The following is a 24,834-nucleotide window of genomic DNA, read 5'->3' on the forward strand; positions in this document are numbered from 1 at the left end:
TCTAGATTCACCAAATAATGATGCCATTCCTTTTTCCTTGTGGAAAAGAGTGATAGGTGGAGAGAAACCTGAAGTATCTCTGTTATTTTCAGTCTTCTTAAGTGGAAGTTCTATATGTGAGGTATGGAAGATCAGCTTTCCCCCTCAAAATTATTATTTTTTTATTCAGTTGATGTTACTTGAGCACTTTGCCATTTGTCAGATGCTGTGCCAGTCACTATGGCATTATACTCAGTCCTAGTGGGAAAGATAAGCAACTAATACTGGGATCTTGTAAAGAGGCCTGAACCCAGGAACTTCTGCCTTCAGCAGTATGACTGACTTGAAAGGGTTCTCTGCTAAAACAACAACAACTAGATCCTGAATGAAACTAATTTTTCCTGCTTGCTGGGCTGGCAGGAATTAACAGAACTCTCCAAGGAGAAAAATAAAACCAAAACCATGAGCTGAACCGGCAGTGAAGAGCAAATACCATTTTCAGTACCATAATCAGGAAATAAGCCTTGGACCAACACCTTGGCATGTGTAGGTGAATTTGAGACTTCTGATTTAAACAAGTCCAGAAACCCAAAAGAAAAGTATTCTGCTTTCTGAGTTTTAGTTTTTTTAGCTATAAAATGTGAATAATATTCACCTCACAGGGTTGTTGTGAGGCATCTAGTTTTGGAAAATAGGGTTAATGGAGTGGACAAGGGCTTTATGGGCTTGTTGCTATATTTCATTCTGCAGATACAAACTATTGGAGAGCCTTAGTCATCTGTATTTCTGTCTGGTGACATAATTATTAAAATTAGATAATTTGTTGTCTGTGAAAACTTAGAGTAATATGTGATGGAAAAGCAAATTACTTAATTAGGAGTTAGGAGGACTATCAGAGGACAATGAGATGAGAGGATAAATAAACAATTATTAGATTAAATGAAATCACCCAATTTTAAGAACAGAGTGGGGGAAAAGATGGAAATAATTGAACAGAGCCTCAGAGATCTGTAGGGAAATATAAAATAATTCAAAATATGGGTAATTAGAGTCTTAAAAGGAGGGGTGGGGGTAATAAAAAATTTTTTGAAGAAATAATGGCAGAAATTTTCTCAAATTTGGTGGGAAAAAAAATAAGTTACAGATCCTCGAAGCACAGCAGACTCAAGGCAAGATGAACACAAAGAAAACCACTCCTTGACTGTCCAGAAAAAAATGTGTTACATATAGGACACACAATGCAATTAACAACAGACTTCTTGGGAATCCCCTGGTGGTCCAGTGGCTAGGACTCTGCAGTTTCACTTCCAAGGGCACAGGTTTATTCTCTGGTCGAGGAACTAAGATCCCGCAAGCTACGCAGTGTGGCCAAAAAAGAAAACCAAAACACAACGGACTTCTTATCAGAAACTGGAGGCTAAAAGACATTGGACTGACATTTCCCTTATATCCAAATAAAGGAAAAAAGAAACCTTTAGCCAAGGATTCTGTATATGGGAAAGTTGTCCTTCAAAATTAAGGACAAGGAGTTCCCTGGTGGCACAGTCGTTAAGAATCCACCTGCTAATGCAGGGCACAAGTGTTCGATCCCTGGTCCGGGAATATCCTACATGCTGTGGAGCAACTAAGCTCATGTGCCACAGCAACTGAGCCTGTGCTCTAGAGCCTGCAAGCCACAACTACTGAGCCTGCATGCTGCAACTGCTGAGCCCGCGTGCTGCAACTACTGAAGCCCATGCACCTAGAGCCCATGCTCCGCAACAAGAGAAGCCACCACAATGAGAAGCCCATGCACCACAATGAAGAGTAGTCCCCGCTCACCAAAACTAGAGAAAGCCCGTGTGCAACAACAAAAACCCAACACCACCAAAAAAATTTTATAAAAGGACAAAATAAAGACATTTTCAGATAAACAGAAAAAGAGAATTTGTCACTAGCAGACCTGCACTATGAGAAATTTTAGCTGAAGGGGAATGACACCAAATGGAAACTTGGATCTACAAAAAGGAATGAAGAGAACTGGAACTTGTAAATATGTGTGTAAAAAGAAAATATTTTCTATTAATTTCCTTAAAAGACAAATAACTGAAAATAAAATAGTTATACTATATTGATGAGTTCATAATATATATGTAAAATATATATGACAACAAAAATAATGGGGCACAAGGCAAGAGGAATATTTTTTAAGGTTCCTACATTTTTACCTTAAGTATTTTAATATATTTTCTAAGTATACTGGATTAGTTGAATTTGCATACTGTAATCATCTGAGTAACCACTAAAAATATAATTTAAAAATATAGCTAGAGGGGCTTCCCTGGTGGCACATTGGTTGAGAGTCCATCTGCCGATGCAGGGGACACGGGTTCATGCCCCGGTCCGGGAAGATCCCACATACTGCGGAGCGGCTAGGCCTGTGAACCATGGCCGCTGAGCCTGCGCGTCCGGAGCCTGTGCTCCGCAATGGGAGAGGCCACAACAGTGAGAGGCCCATGTACCGCAAAGAAAAAAAAAATATATATATATATATAGTTAGAAAACCAACAAAGGAATTAAAATGGAATTCCAAAAAATATATGTGATTAATTCAAAGTGGGGTGGGAAAGGAGGAACAGAAGAACAATGGATAGGAAAAATAGGAAATAAATGGCATGATTATAGATATAAAAGCAAATAAATCACCAATTAAGTGTAAATGACCCCAAAACGAATCAAAAGGCAGAGGTTGTCAGACCAGACGAAAAAGCAGTAACAACTATGAACTATTTATATGAGATGCACTTTAAATACAAAGATACAAGTACATGGAGAACAGAAGGATAGAAATACACCATGCAAACAGTATGCATAAGAAATTTAAATTGGCTCTATTAATAACAGAAAAATAGACATCAGTACAAGGAGGATTGCTGGAGACTAAGGATAAATGATAATCCTAATAATGATAAATGGGTTAATACATTAAGAAGGTATAATAATTAAAAGTGTATATACACCTAATAAACAGAATTTCAAAAGACACAAAGCAAAAACTAACTGAATGAAAAGGAGAAATGGTCAAAGCCACAATCATAGTTGGACACTTTATTTTTTTAACATCTTTATTGGAGTATAATTGCTTTACAATGGTGTGTTAATTTCTGCTTTATAACAAAGTAAATGAGCTATACATATACATATATCCCCATATCTCCTCCCTCTTAAATCTTCCTATCACCCTCCCTATGCCACCCCTCTAGGTGGTCACAAAGCACCAAGCTGATGTCCCTGTGCTATGTGGCTGCTTCCCAGTAGCTAGCTGTTTTACATTTGGTAGTATATATAAGTCCATGCCACTCTCACTTCGTCCCAGCTTACCCTTCCTCTACCCTGTGTCCTCAAGTCCATTCTCTACGTCTGCGTCTTTATTCCTGTTCTGCCTCTAGGTTCTTCAGAAACATTTTGTGTTTTTTTTAGATTCCATATATATGTGTTAGCATATGGTATTTGTTTTTCTCTTTCTGACTTATTTCACTCTGTATGACAGACTCTAGGTCCATCCACCTCACTACAAATAACTCAATTTCGTTTCTTTTTATGGCTGAGTAATATTCCATTGTATATATATGTATACATGTTCTTTATCCATTCATCTGTCGATGAACACTGAGGTTGCTTCCATGTCCTGGCTATTGTAAATAGAGCTGCAATGAACATTGTGGTACATGACTCTTCTGAATTATGGTTTTCTCGTCTGAGAAAACGACCCAGTAGTGGGATTACTGGGTCGTATGGTAGTTCTATTTTTAGTTTTTTAAGGAACCTCCATACCGCTCTCCATAGTGGCTATATCAATTTACATTCCCACCAACAGTGCAAGAGGGTTCCCTTTTCTCCACACACTCTCCAGCATTTACTGTTTCTAGAATTTTTTTTTTTTTTCGGTACGTGGGCCTCTCACTTTTGTGGCCTCTCCCGTTGCGGAGCACAGGCCCCGGACGCGCAGGCCCAGCGGCCACGGCTCACGGGCCCAGCCGCTCCACGGCATGTGGGATCTTCCCGGGCCGGGGCACGAACCCGTGTCCCCTGCATCGGCAGGCGGACTCTCAACCACTGCGCCACCAGGGAAGCCCCTGTTTCTAGATTTTTTGATGATAGCCATTCTGACTGGTGTGAGGTGATACCTCATTGTAGTTTTCATTTACATTTCTCTAATGATTGAGAAATGCATCCTTTAATGGGTTTGTTGAGCATCCTTTCACGGGTTTGTTGGCAATCTGTATATCTTCTTTGGAGAAATGTCTATTTATGTCTTCTGCACATTTTTGGATTCGGTTGTTTGTTTTCTGGATATTGAGCTGCATGAGCTGCTTGTAAATTTTGGAGATTAATCCTTTGTCAGTTGCTTCATTTGAAAATATTTTCTCCCATTCTGAGGGTGGTCTTTTTGTCTTGTTTATGGTTTCCTTTGCTGTGCAAAAGCTTTTAAGTTTCATTAGGTCCCATTTGTTTATTTTTGTTTTTATTTCCATTTCTCTAGGAGGTGGGTCAAAAAGGATCTTACTGTGATTTATGTCATAGAGTGTTCTGCATATGTTTTCCTCTAAGAGTTTTATAGTGTCTGGCCTTACATTTAGATCTTTAATCCATTTTAAGTTTATCTTTGTGTATGGTGTTAGGGAGTGTTCTAATTTCATTCTTTTACATGTAGCTCTTCAGTTTTCCCAACACCACTTATTGAAGAGGCTGTCTTTTCTCCACTGTATATTCTTGCCTCCTTTATTAAAAATAAGGTGACCATATGTGCGTGGGTTTATCTCTGGGCTTTCTGTCCTGTTCTGTTGATCTATATTTCTGTTTTTGTGCCAGTACCATACTGTCTTGATTACGGTAGCTTTGTACTATATTCTGAAGTCTGGGAACCTGATTCCTCCAGCTCTGTTTTTCTTTCTCATGATTGCTTTGGCTATTTGGGGTATTTTGTGTTTCTATACAAATTGTGAAATTTTTTGTTCTAGTTCTGTGAAAAATGCTATTGGTAGTTTGATAGGGATTGCATTGAATCTGTAGATTGCTTTGGGTAGTATAGTCATTTTCACAATATTGATTCTTCCAATTCAAGAACATGGTATATCTCTCCATCTGTTTGTATCATCTTTAATTTCTTTCATCAGTGTCTTATACTTTTCTGCATACAGGTCTTTTGTCTCCTTAGGTAGGTTTATTCCTAGGTATTTTATTCTTTTTGTTGCAATGGTAAATGGGAGTGTTTGCTTAGTTTCTCCTCCAGATTTTTTTGTGGTTAGCGTATAGGAATGCAAGAGGTTTCTGTGCATTAATTTTGTATCCTGCTACTTTACCAAATTCATTGATTAGCTCTAGTAGTTTTGTGGTAGCATCTTTAGGATTCTCTATGTATAGTATCATGTCCTCTGCAAACAGTGACAGTTTTACTTCTTCTTTTCTGATTTGGATACATTTTATTTCTTTTTCTTCTCTGATGGCTGTGGCTAAAACTTCCAGAACTATGTTGAATAATAGTGGTTAGAGTGGGCAACCTTGTCTTGTTCCTGATCTTAGAGGAAATGGTTTCAGTTTTTCACCATTGAGAACGATATTGGCTGTGGGTTTGTGATATATGGCCTTTATGATATTGAGGTAGGTTCCCTCCATGCCTACTTTCTGGAGAGTTTTTATCATAAATGGGTGTTGAATTTTGTCGAAAGCTTTTTCTGCATCAATTGAGATGATCATATGATGTTCATAAATATCAATATTTTCTCCTTCAGTTTGTTAATATGGCTTATCACACTGATTAATTTGCGTATATTGAAGAATCCTTGCATTATTGGGATGAACCCCAGTTGTTCATGGTGTATGATCCTCTTAATGTGCTGTTGGATTCTGTTTGCTAGTATTAGGTTGAGGATTTTTGCATCTATGTTCACCAGTGATATTGGCCGGCACTTTTCTTTCTTTGTGACATCTTTGTCTGATTTTGGTATCAGGGTGATAGTGGTCTCATAGAATGAGTTTGGGAGTGTTCCTCCCTCTGCTATATTTTGGAAGAGTTTGAGAAGGATAGGTGTTAGCTCTTCTCTAAATGTTTGATAGAATTCGCCTTTGAAGCCATCTGGTCCTGGGCTTTTGTTTGTGGGAAGATTTTTAATCACAGTCTCAATTTCAGTGCTTGTGATTGGTCTGTTTATATTTTCTATTTCTTCCTGGTTCAGTCTCAGAAGGTTGTGCTTTTCTAAGAATTTGTCCATTTCTTCCAGGTTGTCCATTTTATTGGCATATAGTTGCTTGTAGTAATCTCTCATGATCTTTTGTATTTCTGCAGTGTCAGTTGTTACTTCACCTTTTTCATTTCTAATTCTATTTATTTAAGGCTTCTCCCTTTTCTTCTTTTTTTTTTTTTTTATTTTTATTTTGCGGTATGCAGGCCTCTCACTGCTGTGGCCTCTCCCGTTGCGGAGCACAGGCTCCGGATGCGCAGGCCCAGCAGCCACGGCCCATGGGCCCAGCCGCTCCACGACATGCGGGATCCTCCTGGACCGGGGCATGAACCCGCGTCCCCTGCATCGGCAGGCAGACTCCCAACCACTGCGTCACCAGGGAAGCCCTCCCTTTTTTTCTTGATGAGTCTTGCTAATGGTTTATTGATTTTGTTTATCTTCTCAGAGAACCAGCTTTTAGTTTTATTTATCTCTGCTATCGTTTCCTTCATTCCCTTTTCATTTATTTATGATCTGATCTTTATGATTTCTTTCCTTCTGCTAACTTTGGGGGGTTTTTTTGTTCTTCTTTCTCTACTTGCTTTAGGTGTAAGGTTAGGTTGTTTATTTGAGATGTTTCTTGTTTGTTGAGGTAGGATTGTATTGCTATAAACTTCCCTCTTAAAACTCCTTTTGCTGCATCCCCTTGGTTTTGGGTCATCGTGTTTTCATTGTCATTTGTTTCTAGGTATTTTTTGATTTCCTCTTTGATTTCTTCAGTGATCTTTTGGTTATTTAGCAGTGTATTGTTTAGCCTCCATGGGTTTGCATTTTTTACAAATTTTTTCCTGTAATTGATATCTAGTCTCATAGCATTGTGGTCGGAAAAGATACTTGATATGATTTCAATTTTCTTAACTTTACCAAGGCTTGATTTGTGAACTAATATATGACCTATCCTGGAGAATGTTCCATGAGCACTTGAGAAGAAAGTGTATTCTCTTGTTTTTGGATGGAATGTCCTATAAATATCAATTAAGTCCATCTTAATTGATATTGTTTAATCATTTAAAGCTGTGTTTCCTTATTTATTTTCATTTTGGATGATCTGTCCATTGTTTTGTTTTGTTTTGTTTTGTTTTGTTTTTCAGTATGCGGGCCTCTCACTGTTGTGGCCTCTCCCGTTGCTCCGGACGCGCAGGCTCAGCGGCCATGGCTCACGGGCCCAGCCACTCCGCAGCATGTGAGACCTTCCCGGACCGGGGCGTGAACCCGTGTCCCCTGCATCGCCAGGCGGACTCTCAACCACTGCGCCACCAGGGAAGCCCGATCTGTCCATTGTTGAAAGTGGGGTGTTAAAGTCCCCTACTATGATTATGTTACTGTCGATTTCCCCTCTTATGGCTGTTAACATTAGCCTTATGTATTGAGGTGCTCCTATGTTGGGTGCATAAATATTGACAATTGTTATATCTTCTTCTTGGATTGATTCCTTGATCATTATGTAGTGTCCTTCTTTGTCTCTTGTAATAGTCTATTTTAATGTCTATTTTGTCTGATATGAGAATTGCTACTCCAGCTTTTTTGATTTCCATTTGCATGGCATATATTTTTTCAGGACCTCACTTTCAGTCTGTATGTGTCCCTAGGTCTGAAGTGGGTCTCTTATAGACAGCATATATATGGGTCTTGTTTTTGTATCCATTTAGTCAGTCTGTGTCTTTTGGTTGGAGCATTTAATCCATTTACATTTAAGGTAATTATCAATATGTATATTCCTGTGACCATTGTCTTATTTGTTTTGGGTTTGTTATTGTAGGTCTTTTCCTTCTCCTTTGTTTCCTGCCTAGAGAAGTTCCTTTAGCATTCATTGTAGATCTGGTCTGATGGTGCTGAATTCTCTTAGCTTTTGCTTGTCTGTAAAGGTTTTAATTTCTCCATCGAATCTGAATGAGATCCTTGCTGGGTAGAGTAATCTTGGTTGTAGGTTTTTCCCTTTCATCACTTTAAATATGTCCTGCCACTCCCTTCTGGCTTGCAGAGTTTCTGCTGATAGATCAGCTGTTAACCTTATGGGGATTCCCTTGTATGTTATTTGTTGTTATTCCCTTGCTGCTTTTAATATTTTTTCTTTGTATTTAATTTTTGATAGTTTGATTAGTGCGTCTTGGCGTATTTCTCCTTGGATTTTTCCTATATTGGACTCTCTGCTCTTCCTGGACTTGATTGACTCTTTCCTTTCCCATATTAGGGAAGTTTTCAACTGTAATCTCTTGAAATATTTTCTCAGTCCCTTTCTTTTGCTCTTCTTCTGGGACCCTTATAATTCAAATATTGGTGTGTTTAATGTTGTCTCAGAGGTCTCTGAGACTGTCCTCAATTCTTTTCATTCTTTTTTCTTTATTCTGCTCTGTAGTAGTTATTTCCACTATTTTATCTTCCAGGTCACTTATCCGTTCTTTTGCCTCAGTTATTCTGCTATTGATTCCTTCTAGAGAATTTTTAATTTCATTTATTGTGGTCTGGTGGGTTTTTACCCTGCTCCTTCATCTGCTGTGTGTCTCTGTCTTCTCATTTTGCTTAACTTACTGTGTTTGGGGGTCTCCTTTTCGCAGGCTACAGGTTTGTAGTTCCTGTTGTTTTTGGTTACTGCCCCCAGTGGCTAAGGTTGGTTCAGTGGGTTATGTAAGCTTCCTGGTGGCGGGGACTCGTGCCTGTGTTCTGGTGCATGAGGCTGGATCTTGTCTTTCTGGTGGGCAGGACCATGTCCGGTGATGTGTTTTGGGGTCTGTGACCTTGTTATGATTTTAGGCAGCCTCTCTGCTAATGGGTGGGGTTCTGTTCCTGTCTTGCTAGTTGTTTGTCATACAGTGTCCAGCACTGTAGCCCTCTGGTCATTGAGTGGAGCTGGGTCTTAGTGTTTAGATGGAGATCTCTGGGAGAGCTTTTGCCATTTGATATTACGTGAAGCCAGGAGGTCTCTGGTGGGCCAATGTCCTGAACTCGGCTCTCCCACCTCAGAGGCACAGGCCTGACACCCAGCTGAAGCACCAAGACTCTGTCAGCCACATGGCTCAGAGAAAAAGGAGAAAGAAAGAGAGAGAGAGAGAGCGAGAGAGATAAAATAAAATAAAGTTATTGAAATAAAAAATAATTATTAAAAATAAAAATATTAAAAAGTAATAAAAAAAGAAAGAAATAAAGAAGAGAGCAGCCAAACCAAAAAACAAATCCACCAATGACAACAAGCACTAAAAACTATACTAAAAAAAAAAAAAGAAAACCGACAGACAGAACCCTAGGACAAATGGTAAAAGCAAATCTATACAGACAAAATCACACAAAGAAGCATACACATACACACTCATGAAAAGAGAACAAGGAAAAAAAAATATATATATATATATATAAAAAGGAAGAGAGCAACCAAACCAATAAACAAATCTACTAATGATAATAAACTCTAAATACTAAACTAAGATAAACATAAAACCAGAAACAAATTAGATGCAGAAAGCAAACCCTGAGTCTACAGTTGCTTCCAAAGTCCACCACCTCAATTTTGGGTGATCCGTTGTCTATTCAGGTAGTCCAGAGATGCAGGGTACATCATGTTGATTGTGGAGATTTAATACCCTGCTCTTGAGGCTGCTGGGAGAAATTTCCCTTTCTCTTCTTTGTTCGAACAGCTGCTGGGGTTCAGCTTTGGAATTGGCCCCACCTCTGCGTATAGGTCGCCTGAGGGCATCTGTTCCTGCCCAGACAGGATAAAGGAGCAGCTGATTAGGGGCCTCTGGCTCACTCAGGCCCGGGGGAGGGAGGGGTACTGAATGCGGGGCGAGCCTGTGGCGGCAGAGGCTGGCATGATGTTGCAACAGCCTGAGGCTTGCCGTGTGTTCTCCCGGGGAAGTTGTCCCTGGATCACAGGACCCTGGCAGTGGCGGGTTGCACAGACTCCCTGCAGGGGATGTGTGGATAATGACCTGTGCTTGCACACAGGCTTCTTGGTGGCTGCAGTAGCCACCTTAGCATTTCATAACCATCTCTGGTGTCCACCCTGATAGCCGCAGCTCGTGCCTATCTCTGGAACTTGTTTAGGTGGTGCTCTGAATCCCCTCTCCTCGTGCACCCTGAAACAGTGGTCTCTTGCCTCTTAGGCAGTTCCAGACTTTTTCCCAGACTCCCTCCCTGCTAGCTGTGGCACACTAGACCCCTTCAGCCTGTGTTCATGCAGCCAACCCCAGTCCTCTCCCTGGGATCTGACCTCCTATGCCAGAGCCTCTGCTCCCAGTCCCCACCCGTCCTGGCAGGTGAGCAGACAAGCCTCTCAGGCTGGTGAGTGCTGGTCGACAGTGATCCTCCGTGCGGAAATCTCTCCACTTTGCCCTCTGCACCCCTGATGCTGCACTCTCTTCTGGCTCCGAAGCTCCCCCACCCACCCACCCCCCATCTCCACCAGTGAGGGGGCTTCCTAGTGTGTGGAAACTTTTCCTCCTTCACAGCTCCCTCCCAGAGGTGCAGGTCCCGTCCCTATTCTTTTGTCTCTGTTTTTTCTTTTTTCTTTTGCCCTACCCAGGTACGTGGGGAGTTTCTTGCCTCTTGGGAGGTCTGAGGTCTTCTGCTAGCGTTCAGTAGGTGTTCTGTATGAGTTGTTCCACATGTAGATGTATTTCTGATGTATTTATGGGGAGGAAGATGAGCTCCACATCTTACTCCTCCGCCATCTTGAAGGTCTCTCCCCTGGACACTTTAATACACTTCTGTCAGTACTTGATAGCACAACTGCATCCCCTCAAAGGTGAAGAAAATCAAAGATCCAAAAGCTACTATCAGCAGCCATGACCTAATTGGCATTTATATCCAACAACTGCAGAATGCACGTTTTTTTCAAGTGTACAAGGAACATTCAGCAAGTAGGCCATGTGTTAGGACATAAAATAAGTCTCAGTGTATTTCAAAAGATTGAAATCTTACAGGGTTTGTTTTCTGACTATGGTGAAGGTAAGCTTGAACTACATGATAATAAAGTGACTGTGTATTAAAAATTGTGGGATGGGGCTTCTCTGGTGGCGCAGTGGTTGAGAGTCCGCCTGCCGATGCAGGGGACACGGGTTCGTGCCCCGGTCTGGGAAGATCCCACATACCGCGGAGCGACTGGGCCCGTGAGCCATGGCCGCTGAGCCTGCACGTCCGGAGCCTGTGCTCTGCAACGGGAGAGGCCACAACAGTGAGAGACTTGCATACCACAAAAAAAAAAAAAAAAAAAAAAGTGGGATGAAGCTAAAGCAGTACTTACGGGGAAATTTTTAGCTTTAAATGCTAATGTTAGAAAAGAAAGATTTTGAAAATCAAGGTATCAGCTTCCACATTAAGAAGCTAGAAAAAGAAGGGCAAATTAAATCCACAGTAAATAGAAGGAAGGAAATAATAATGATAACAATAGAAATAAAGGGAATGGATGAAAAATCTGGTCCTTTGGAAAGATCAGTCAAATTGATAAACTTCTAGCTAGGCTGATCAGGGGAGAAAATGCAAAGGATACAAATTACCAATACTGGGAATAAAAAAAGAAAATTGGGGATAAATCTATACAGAATATAGAATTAAAAAGATAATAAAGGACTGTTGTGAACAACTTTATGCTAATAATTTTAATAACAAAATCCATAAGTCACAGAACTAACACAAGAAGTAGAAAATGTAAATAACCTTATGTCTACTAAATTTTAACTACAAAGCAAATTTCAGGCCCAGATAGCGTCACTGGTGATTTCTATAAACATTGAAGAAAGATATGGTACCAATCCAACACAACCTAAATAGAGGGGGTGGGAATAGCTCCCAATCATTTTATGAGGCCAATTTTATTCTGATAGCAAAACCAGTAAAAGAAATTACAAGAATAGAAAACTGTAAACTAATATCCCTCATAAATATGCAAAAATTCTTAACAAAATATTGATATATTAAAACAATATAGAAAAAAATAATACATCATAACCAGTGGAGTTTTCCGTAGGATTAATTTAACATTAGAAAATCAATTAATATAATTTTTGATATTAATAGTACAAAGGAAAATCATAAAATATCTCAACAGGTACAGAAAAATCATTTGACTAAATTTAACAACCATTTCCAATTAAAACTCTCAGAAAACGGGACTTCCCTGGTGGTCCAGTGGGTAAAACTCCATGCTCCCAATGCAGGGGGCCCAGGTTCGATCCCTGGTCAGGGAACTAGATCCCACATGCATGCTGCAACTAAGAAGCCACAACTAAACATGCCACAACAAAGATCCTATGTGTTGCAACTAAGACCCAGTGCAGCCTAAATAAATAAATAAATAAATTTTTTTAAACTCTGAGAAAACAATGAGAAGAAGGGAACTTTCTCAACATGATATGGGGCATCTATGAAGACAACACAGCTAACGTTATACTTAATGATGAAAGTCTCAGATGTCTGCTTTCAGCACTTCTGCTGAGAATTATACTAGATGCTTTAGCCAGTGCAATAGTTAAGAAAAAGAAATAAAAGGCATGCAGATTGAAAAGGAAGAAGTAAAACTCCTCTATTTGCAGACATGATTTCTTATATGGAAAACACTAAGGAATCTACAAAAAAAGTTACCTGAACTAGTAAGTGAATTTAGCAAGGTCAGAGGATACAGGGATAATATACATACATAAATCAACAGCATTTCTATATACTAGCAATGAATAATTGGAAAATGACAAAAAATTATTTCCATTTTCAATATCATTTAAAATTCTTTGGGATAAGCCTTTTTGGTTTGTACAGATGAATTGGGGATATAAGGGAGAAAACTAATAATTTAACTTGGGACAAGAAGTGATCTAGAAGAATTTTCGCACACAGTGATATCTGTGCTGAGTCTTGAAAGACAAGAAACTTCCAAACAATCAAAGGGATAATAATCACTCCAGACAAAAAAAAGAATATAAGCAAACATAAAGATAGTAATACTTGAGAAAGCATGGCACATTTGGGGATCTGAAGTAGTTCTGTGTGATTTGCACACACGAGGAGGAGAGTACTCACGAAGAGGCTGAATTATGAAGGACTTTATGAGTCTTTACTAAAGCATTTGCCCTTTATCCTGTAGCTCATATGGTGGGTTTTAAGTGAGAGAGACATGGTAATGTTGCATTTTAGGAGTTGGTGATGGAATAGGAGTTGAATTCAGACCTTTGCAGCTATTTATGTTGAGTTCAGCTAGCAGTAGAGAGGCAGTGATACTATATGGCTGCTTCTTAGGAATGAGGCATTAGGTTTCACCAAGCAATCCCTATTCCAAGATGAGGTGCATTCCAGCTTCTCACTTGACCCACCCAGGATCCTGTGTCCTGTTTTGGTGCCGTTGACAGTGGTGACCATCACATCTATTAAAAGAAATAGCACGGTAGCTGTAGTAGCAGCAAGAGCATTGCTATCCCAGCAATTAGTACCCGACATAGCAGTGGCAATGGTACCCAACCAAGTGAGGAGACACCTGGAAGGCAGAGCAATATTTTTCCTGGCTCATGACACAGAAGTTGTTTACAGTACCTCTGGCTGGCATCATCAGGCTTTGTGAACTGCCTAATCATTTTGCCAAGGAATGGGGGTGAATATAGGAGGTTTTTTGTAATTAATTTAGGCTCACACTTAGAATGGTTAGTTTTATAACCCTTAGTGTATTATTCTCCATATCTGACTATAGGCTGACTATACATTGAATGAAGTTGTACATTCCTAGGCCCTAACAGGGAAAGAAGGAAACAGGCCTGGGTTTGAATGTCTGTCTCTGCTACATAACTGTATAATCCATAGGTAAATAACCTAACCCCTCTGAACTCTAGTTTCCCCATCTGTATAATGGAGATGATAATGCCTTCCTGACAGGGTCATTGTGAAAATTAAAGATGTGTGAAAGCACTCAACACATTCTTAGCACAAAGTAGATTCTTGTATTAGTTTCCCTTCTTTAGCTTCTGTTGTAGGTTATCCTGTGTATTTGCTTTTCCAAACAAAGTTTGCTTTTTACTTTGACTTAAGGTTGAAATCTTCTCTACTACTCCCCTGTCCACCTTGGATCATAATACATTTCCCCCTGTGTCCTCTGTTATGTGCTTGTGGCATTTGGATAATTTAAGAAGGTATAGAAATTGGCAGCTTTGACAGAGGAAAATTTTGGCCAAAAGAAATAAACTAACACTTACGTTATATAAGATATATAGGGGCTTCCCTGGTGGCGCAGTGGTTGAGAGTCCGCCTGCTGATGCAGGGGACACAGGTTCATGCCCCAGTCCGGGAAGATCCCACATGCCACGGAGCGGCTGGGCCCGTGAGCCATGGCCGCTGAGCCTGCGCGTCCGGAGCCTGTGCTCTGCAACGGGAGAGGCCACAACAGTGAGAGGCCCGCGTACCGCAAAAAAAAAAAAAAAAGATATATACATTGTCAGTGAAGTGAAAAAGTAAAATAGTTTTATCATTAAAAGCTAAGCTTTAAGTCCTCTTAGATAAAGCTAAGACCCCTACTTGACCTCTTATCTTCTCACAATCCTTCAACAGGACTTCATTGACTTAACTAGAGAAACCAGACCAAGGGCAAAGGATCGCAATGGACTCTGTGTGATTGACCTAACAGGATCTGAGGAAGAAAATAGACCTATTGCCACTCTTGACTTGACTCTAGAACCCGTTGCTCCTTCCCAGAAAGAGCCAGCCAGTCTTCAAGCATGTGCCAGCCTCTCCAGCAAAGAGGTGATGGAAGGGCGGGTAGACAGAAGCTCTCGGCCTGCAGCACGGAGAATCATTAACAGTGATCCTGTGGATTTGGACCTTTTGGAAGAAACTGCATTTGAAGGTCCTCAGCCCCCTGTGTCCATCAGTGGGGGCTCTGTTTATCCAGGAGAGCCGAATTGTAGCTCAACCATATTCAAAGGTGACCTCGGCTTCTTGGCAAGCCTACAGCTATCTTCAGATATTCACTCCCTCCCTGCAACAAGCAATAATGGTAGCCGTAGCAATCAAAGGGCACCCTTGCCATGCCCACAGCAAGATGTGCCTTGCCCTCCACAAGCCTTGCCATGCCCACTGAGAGCCTTGCCATGCCCACTGCGAGCCTCACCATGTCCACCACGAGCCTCCTCATGCCCACCACGAGCCTTGTCATGCCCATCACAAACCATGCAGTGCCAACTACAAACTTTGCCTCACCCACCTCAAGAAGGGCCATGCCCTCCTCAAGATGTGCCATGCCCTCAGAATGTGCCATGCGCTCCGCAGAATATGCCAAGTCCACCTCAAGACTCATCATGGCAACTTCAACACTCACAAAGCCCACCTCAAGACTCACTGGGCCTACCTCAAGATGTACCAGGCCCACCTCAAAACATAACGTATCCACAAGATGTGGCACACCTGAAAGACATGCCACAGTCACCAGGAGATATGCTACAATCATCAGGAGACATGCCACAATCATCAGGAGACATTCCCCAGTCACCAAGAGATGTGCCACAGTCACCAGCTGATGTCCTACAGTCACCAGCAGATGTGTCACAGTCACCAGCCAATGTACCACAGTCACCAAGAGACACGCCACCGTCACCAGGAAGTGTACCACATTCACCTGGAGAAATCCCACACTTATCAGGAGATGTGCTACATTCACCTGGGGACACGTCATGCTTGCCAGAAGACATGCCACACACACTTAGAGACTTGCCTCATTTACCAAAACTCAGGCCTGACTCTCCGCAAAATGATGTACAGAACCATGACACCCCTATGGATGTCTCAGCTCCATCCTCTCCAAGCTGCTCTCCCAGCCCACAGTCTGAAACTTCCTTAGAGAAAGTTCCTTGGCTCTCTGTCACAGAAACTCCAGCCAGAAAAGAGATATCACTGTCAGAGCCTGTCAACCCCAGATCTGCCCAGGTGCAAGCACGAACACCACAAGGTGGGTTGTACAACAGACCATGCCTGCATAGACTGAAGTACTTCTTACGACCTCCGGTGCATCACCTCTTCTTCCAGACACTAATACCAGATAAAGACACAAGAGAGGTGAGCTAACATGTCTTCCCCTGGGGATCAGGTGTCCTTTGTATAGGCCTAGCATGACGTTAGTATGCTACAAGGAGTCCATGCATGAGAGGACAGGCCCAGCTGAGTTAAGACATTTTTATCTTTCTCCCACTGTGGAACCATTCAGTGTAGAATCAGATCTGGGTTCAAATTCAGCCCCACACTTAAAATCTGGCACTGAAGAAGTCACTTCACCTAGCTATAAAATGGAGATAAGAACATACTTCACAGTATCATTAAAGGAGATAATATGTAAAGTGCCTGTTGGAGTGTCTGGCTCATCATAGGCCTTCATCAAATACTTCTCAATTCCTCTGCCTTTCCTTCCTCAATTCCTGATGCCCTCATTACAACTTCCATATTACAGAGATAATAATACTCATGACACTTTGGTACCTTCAAAATTGTTACTCTCTAACTTGGGGGGAGGAAATTCAATTTTAAGATTTTTTTTATTGAAGTTGATTTACAATATTGTTTTAGTTTCAGGTATACAGCAAAGTGATTCAGTTATATATTTGTTCAGATTATTTTCCATTACACATCATTACAAGATACAGAATATTGTTCCCTGTGCTAGACAATAGATCCTTGTTGCTGATCTATTTTATGTATAGCAGTTTGTGTCTGTTAATCCCATACTTCTAACTTGTCCTTCCCCACCTCCCTTTCCCCTTTGGTACCCATAAGTTTGTTTTCTATATCTGCAAGTCTGTTTCTGTTTTGTAGATAGATTCATTGGTATTATTTTTTTGGATTCCACATATAAGTGATATTATATAATATCTGTCTTTCTCTGTCTGACTTACTTCACTTAGTATGATATTCTGCAAATGGCATTATTTCATTCTTTTTTATGGCCGAGTAATATTCCACTGTGTGTGTGTTTGTGTGTGTGTGTACCACATCTTCTTAAACCAATCATCTGTTGATGGGCACTTGGGTTGTTTCCATGTCTTGGCTATTGTATATAGTGCTACTATGAACATTGGAGTGCCTGTATCTTTTTAAATTAGAGTTTTTGTCTTTTTCCAGATATATGCCCAGGAGTGGGATTGCTGGACATATGGTAGCTCTATTTTTAGTTTTTTGAGGAACCTCCATACTGTTTTCCATAGTGGCAGCACCAGTTTACATTCCTACCAACAGTGTAGGAGGGTTCCCTTTTCTCAACACCCTCTCCAGCTCAATTTGAAGACTTTAACGGGAATGCTACTTCCCATTAGTCTTCATTGATCTGTAAGAACTAAACTAGATGTGTAAGAAAAAAAAATTGTGGCTAAGTCCCATAACATGAAGCTTTTTTTCATTATACCTAACCACATTCCCAACATTAAGAAGACTGGCTTGAAGTTGTTCAAGAATTCAAAAGGTGCTTCTCCTGTTGTAGCAATCCGTAATCCAGCTTAGTGGGTGTCAGGCATTCACATTGATTTGCCCTTAGAGAGTGAATTTTTTTCTCTCGTTTTAATTGTTCTACCTTCTAGTAGGCTTTATGTTTCCTCCTTCTGAATGACTTTCCCCAACACTAGCTTGTTCTCTTTTTTCCTATGAGTTTGCCTCTGCTTGGCGATACATCATTCCATTATTGAAAACCTGGAGGACTTGAGAAAGTTTTTTACCTAGTCAAGGCTTTGTAGGTGCTACACAACCAAAGAAGCCATCAGTAGATACAGGTCCACCTTATGTGTACACATAGCTCAGATTACAAGGTGGCAATTAGGCTACACAGAGTGGCTTTTTCTTCTTCATCTTTATTTCTTAACTTCTCAAAGAATCTCAGCCATCTAGAATACATCTGTAAATATTTTTTGTCTCTTTTGATTACTTTTGGGCTTTTTATAAGTACTTCTTCACTAAGTCATTCTCCCCCCAGAACTTGTTTTTAGTGTGATGCACTTTATTTTCTATTCTATTCTAATTCATTGGGGGTTTTGGTCAGTACATTATTTTTTTTATTGAAGTATAGTTGATTTACAGTATTATATTAGTAATGGGCAAAGGATTTGAATAGACATTTCTCAAAAGATTTTCTGTATCGTTAGTCATTAGGGAACTGCAAATCAGAATCACAATGGGATACCACTTTGAATCGACTAGGATGGCTATAATAATACTTATTATAGCCATTTATAGCCAATAAATATAATATATTTATTATATTAAATATATATTTAATAATATATAACTATATTATTAAAATATAGTTGATTTACAATATTATATTAGTTTCAGGTATACAACAAAGTGATTCCGTTATTTTTTTCAGGTTACATTCCATTATAGGTTTTTACAGGATATTGAATATAATTCCCTGTGCTATACAGTAAATTCTTCCAAGAACTTCTTAGCCAGTGTCCATGCTGCCGCTAACCAGCCATTAGCCTTAACTCCTCTGAGTTATCAGTGAGATCAGGGGTTACCCTCAGGTGTCCTGAGACATAAGAAAACTAACTGCCCTCTCCCCAGAAGGGCAATTCCAGCCATCACTGTTTTTCTGTTATACATAAACTATCAAACTTTGTTTGGCTTATGTTTTAAAATTAATACTTATTCTCAGATTTTAAAAATAATGCTTGCTTAAGAAATAATTACCCATGATGCTATCAGTCAGCATTTATTAATGTTAATAATTGGGTGTATTTCCTTCCTGGTTGCCTTTTTATGTGTAGACACTTTAAATTTTTTAATAATTGGGGGTTTTAACAATAATATATTTATTATTGTTGGTTTTGTTGTTTATAGAGAGTTTGAGTTTAGATGGTAGCTATGGAGTTATACCGCTGTATGAAACCAGCTTCTGCCATCTATTGCATGACAAATTCTCACTCTAAATCTCAGTTTCCTTATCTATAAAATAGGAATAATAATAACATATATTTCTTACAGTTGTTGAGAGAATTAAGTGAGGATAAGTTGAATGTTAAAACTTATTATTATAATTATTGTTGTTATTATATCAGACTTTTTAATGTTTGTTTTTCTTCTGATGATGTGTCTATTACAGAAAAATTGAAAACTACAAAAGAACATATAGAGGAAAAATCATCCATCATTTCACCACCCAGATAATAGAAAACCACTTTTCATACATTCTCTTTCATTCTTTATATACATACTGTTTGGGGGTTGGGGGCTGGCGGTGAAGCAACTTAATATTTACTGTTGACTCAAAAACAATCAACAAAATGGAATTCTTCTTTTAACAATAAAAGATATTTAAAGCATCTTTATTCATCTCTTTGTTTCAGTATCTGATATAGTATCATAGCTACCCCTAAATATCTTATCACCCTTATTCCAAAATCAACTTAGGCTAGCTCTTAAATCTTTTGTACTTTCCTTTCTAATGCTATATTTTAACACAGATGAAATCATGTTACATGTAGAACTTTGTATTCTTATTTGTTAACTTAATATAAGCATTTTACCATGTCATTAGAAGTTTTTTAGATAAGGCTTTCCAGTCTCAATTTTTTAAATTATGAATATTTAAAATGCATGGAAAACTTCCCTTTCTTCAACTTGTTCCAGAACCTCTAGCTTTTATGTCTATAGAAACCCATCCTAATTTATTTCTTTTTATCTCTGCAGAACAAGGGTCAAAAATTAGAACCTATCCCTCATCGAAGACTAAGGATGGTAGCAAACACCATTGAAGAAAACTTTCCCCTGGGGACTGTGCAGTTTTTGATGGACTTTGTGTCACCCCAGCATTACCCACCCAGAGAAATTGTGGCTCACATCATCCAGAAAATCCTGCTCAGTGGCTCTGAGACTGTGGATGTTCTAAAGGAGGCCTACATGCTTCTCATGAAAATTCAACAGTATGAACCTTAGCTTTTGGCAAATCTTCTGGGGAACCTGGACTCAGGGCACAACTTTCTCTTGCCTAAGATTTATTCATCTAACCATTAGAGAGGGTGACTTAGTATATTAGTATTATTTGTATTGCAAGTGACAGGAAACTCAATCCAAACTGGCTTTAACAGCTGGTAAAAGAGAATTTAATGACTCGTGTTACTAGAAACCTAGGAATAAGATGTGACTTAATTCAGTTCAGAAATGGTTACCGGGATCCATTTTTCAGCTCTACGTTGCTGTTTCTAGGCTTCACATGGTAACCTTCTCAGTCTCTAGCTTTTACAACATTCTTAGTACAAGAGAGGGTCCACTTCCTTTATAATCACACAGAGTTCTGTAATTGAGTCTTATAGGTTTTAATTGGCATAACATAAGACCTGAGTCCATCTTTGAGCCAATCATTGTGAACTGAGGAATAGAATATCAACATTGACATGCTTTGCAGACTTCATCCCAGGGTCCTAGTGGGTAAAGCCAGTGGGCTAAGAATAATAAAGAGTTGATTTCTTCAAGGCAAAATTGGGGTACTAATGCTTCCCAAAAGACAGGTGGATACTGGGTAGCCAAAGAAAATGAACTTCCACTACCCTCAGATGACATGGTATTGTATCAAAGCGTGGGCAAGAGCACTGAGGATAAGAGGAGGCTTCTTGCTTCTATCATCTTCGAGATCCCATCCCTTCTTCCACTAAACTCTCCAGAATTCTAATTGATGTCACTTTACTTTCAGGCTACATCCAGCTAATGCCAAGACAGTGGAGTGGGACTGGAAGCTGCTCACTTATGTCATGGAGGAAGAGGTAACATAGCAATTGCAAGCAAAAATCTTTTGCAGAGGAGGTTTTTTGTTTGGTTTTTTTTTGCGGTATGCGGGCCTCTCACTGTTGTGGCCTCTCCCGTTGCGGAGCACAGGCTCCGGACGCGCAGGCTCAGTGGCCATGGCTCACGGGCCCAGCCACTCCACGGCATGTAGGATCTTCCCAGACTGAGGCACGAACCCGTGTCCCCTGCATCGGCAAGCAGACTCTCAACCACTGCGCCACCAGGGAAGCCCCACAGAGGAAGTTTTAACTAGAAATAAAAGTGACTGTAAATCTGGTAGTAACGTCTTTGCCATTATTCCTTTCTTTTACTCCCCCCAATCCCGACCAAAACATTCCTATTGAAATGGTATGTGCTGTCTTCCAATTCAAGATTGAATACATTCACTTATCCCTCTCCTTTCTCAGATTCCATTTAAAATAACAGTAAATGAATAGAGAAATATATAAACCTATGGCACTGAAAATAAGGGGAAAGACAATAGATTTGAATGAAGATTGGAAGAGCTAAAGGAAATATAAGAGTGATGACTGATGAAGCTAGGCTGAGAAAGCTACAGGCTAGAATACATGAGGAAGGGCTGTAGCCAAAGAGGGAGGAAATCTGCCCTTTAGAGCAGAGAATTTTTGGACTCAGAAACACAATATATAAGAAGGTTGAAGTAGGATATGAGCTGTAAGTCTGTTGAAAGCTTGTAGATGGAACTGATAATCTCTCTGTTTTTGAGTACAGAAAGCTCAGTTGCCAGGTTACCTACCTTTCAGGCAAAAAATCAGAGGATTCATTGTCTAAAAGAAATCGAATGAACCATCTGTCATAAATGAAGGCAGCTAGTGTAGAGTTGGTGCTCCAGAAAAAAAGTCTGCATTCTGACCTTTAGGGATCCTTAAATTTAATTGCCAGCTTTTTGTCTGCTAACCCAAAAGCACCTGGATGGAACAAATTATTGTCAACTTAGAACTCTATACTCAGCCAAACTATTAGTCAACTGTGAGGGTAGAATAAAGACATTTCCAGACTTGTACAAACTTGACAAAATATCCACACACCCCATTTCATAGGTTACTTGAAGATATGCATACAAAGAATAGGAGAACAATCAAAAAAGGGGGAGACACAGGATCCAGTATCACTAGATCTAATCCAGAAGAGTAAGGAAGAGAAGTCCTGAGATTACTGCAAATAGTAGACCTAGAGGGCAATCACTCCAGATTGGAGCAAAAAAATACAGGGCTTTAAGGAAGCATGATCTGGGAAACACCACCAAGAGGGTAGACAAGGAAGCTCCAGGCCCTTATTCCCCAATGGAGATACCAAGTTAACAACAATATATGGACCAGAATACCTTTGTGAAAACTCTAGAGACCAGTTGAGAAGTTGTAGTACTCAGGCCAATGCATAACCAAGAAGGTACTCCATTGAAAGGAGTAGGAAAGTTTGTGGTGTTTTGTGTGTCCATGCCCCTCCCTCTACCTAGCATAGCACAGTGCAACTAGGAGGAAATCTCCCATACCTTGGCTCCTCCCTTGGGATGGAAACAGAAGAGTGGACGTTGAGTCCAGTGTTCTGGCTTGTTAGGAGGATAGTTTCTGTCTTACCTGACTCAGAGCACTGTTGAGAACAGTGGCTTAGTTTTCTGGCTGAAAAGAAATGTGAGCACTGCAGCATTTTAGAGCTGCAGAGAGTATGCAGTTCCACAAACAGGTACTGGGGGAGCAAGAGACTGTGGGCTTTCAAGAAGAAGTAGGGGCAAGCCACTTGGGAAATTAAGGCAGATAAAAGCACACACACAAGCTCAGAGAAAACACATCTCCAGTAAAGGTCTGAGAGGTCTCAGGACCTTTAGCCAAGCTGATTGGTGAAGGTCTTGCCATGCATGAACTCAATGGATAAAGACTGGGAAAGGTGTTTTTTTCAAATGTTTAAATCTCAAAAGAAGATTACAAAGCATACAAAGAGGCAGGGAAATGTGGCCCAATCAAAAGAATGAAATAAAGCTCCAGAAACTAACCCTAAAGAAACACAAATCTCAACAAACACAACAAACACAAATCTCACAAACATACTGACAAAAAATTTTTTAAACTATCTTAAAGATGCTCAAGGAGCTAAAAAAGAACACAGACAACAAAATGAAGCAAGAAAATAATGCATGAACAAAATGAGAATATTAAATTTTAAAAAACTGTAGAAAATAATCAAACATATCCTGGAGCTGAAAAATACAGTTACTGAATTGAAAACTTCACTAGAGGAGTTCAACAACAGTCTTGGTCAGGCAGGAGAAAAAAATCAGTGAACATGAAGAAAGGTCATTTGAAATCACTGAGACAGTGGAGCAAAAAGAAAACAGAATAAAGAAAATTGATGAGCACCTAAGGGACTATGGGACACCATTAAATGGACCATATACACGTTAGGGAAGTCCCAAAAACGGAAGAGAGAAAGGGGCAAAGAGCTTATTTGAAGAAATAATAACCAAAAACTTTCCAAGTCTGAGGAAAGAAGTGGGCATACAAATTCAAGAAAGCTCCAGTGAGAATAAACCAGAGAGACCCCACACCAAGACACATTATAATCAGACTGTCAAAAGTCAAAGACTTTTTCTTTGAAAGACTTTTTCTTGAAAGCAGCAAGAAGAAAGTGAATTATCACATACAAGTGAGTTTGTATAAGACTCTCAGCAGATTCTCAGCGAAACCTTGCAGGTCAGAAGGCAATGGGATGATGTATTCAAAGTTCTAAAAGAAAAGAACTGTCAACCAAGAATACTGTATCTGGCAAAACTTTCCTTTAAAAATGAGGGTGAGCAGCAGGAGAGAAGTGACACATCAATACAAGATCCTCAATAAGATTATTAGAGATTTCTCATTAAAAACTGGAGGCCAGAAGTTAGTGGGGCGATATATTCAAAGTGCTAAAGAATAAAAGTCAACCAAGATTCCTGTATCCAGCAAAACTGTCCTTCAAAAATGAGGGAGAGGGCTTCCCTGGTGGCGCCGTGGTTGGGAGTCCGCCTGCCGATGCAGGGAACACGGGTTCGCGCCCCGGTCTGGGAAGATCCCACATGCCGCGGAGCGGCTGGTCCCGTGAGCCATGGCTACTGAGCCTGCGCGTCCAGAGCCTGTACTCCACAACGGGAGAGGCCACAACAGTGAGAGGCCCGCGTACCGCAAAAAAAAAAAAAAAAAATGAGGGAGGAACTACTGGGCATATACCCTGAAAAAACCATAATTCAAAAAGAGTCATGTACCACAATGTTAATTGCAGGTCTATTTACAATAGCCAGGACGTGGAAGCAACCTAAGTGTCCATCAACAGATGAATGGTTAAAAAAGATATGGCACATATATACAATGGAATATTACCCATAGAAAGAAACGAAATTGAGTTATTTGTAGTGAGGGGGATGGACCTAGAGACTGTCATATAGAGTGAAGTAAGTCAGAAAGAGAAAAACAAATATCATATGCTAACACATATATATGGAATCTAAAAAAAAAATGGTTCTGAAGAACCTAGGGGCAGGACAGGAGTAAAGACGCAGATGTAGAGAATGGACTTGAGGACATGGGGAGGGAGAAGGGTAAGCTGGGACGAAGTGAGAGAGTGGCATAGACATATATACACTACCAAATGTAAAATACATAGCTAGTGGGAAGCAGCTGCATAGCACAGGGAGATCAGCTCAGTGCTTTATGTCCACCTAGAGGGGTGGGATAGGGAGGGTGGGAGGGAGACGCAAAAGGGAGGTGATACGAGGATATAAGTATACGTATAACTGATTCACTTTGTTATACAGCAGAAACTAACACACCATTGTAAAGCAATTATACTCCAATAAAGTTGTTAAAAAAAAAATGAGGGAGAA

General features: G+C 40.1%; 1 protein-coding gene across 1 annotated transcript in view; it reads left to right on the forward strand.

The window, feature by feature from the left end:
• Positions 1–24,834, forward strand: part of SIMC1 (SUMO interacting motifs containing 1) — a 95,618-nt gene that overhangs the window by 35,304 nt on the left and 35,480 nt on the right. The window contains exons 2-4 of the mRNA XM_082651897.1: positions 14,757–16,256; positions 19,872–20,104; positions 20,872–20,941. Coding sequence (XP_082508023.1) covers positions 14,757–16,256; positions 19,872–20,104; positions 20,872–20,941 — 1,803 coding nt within the window. The remainder of the gene's footprint in view (positions 1–14,756; positions 16,257–19,871; positions 20,105–20,871; positions 20,942–24,834) is intronic.

This window comes from Grampus griseus, assembly GCF_964374135.1.
Source record: "Grampus griseus genome assembly, chromosome: 3".
Taxonomy (NCBI): domain Eukaryota; kingdom Metazoa; phylum Chordata; class Mammalia; order Artiodactyla; family Delphinidae; genus Grampus; species Grampus griseus.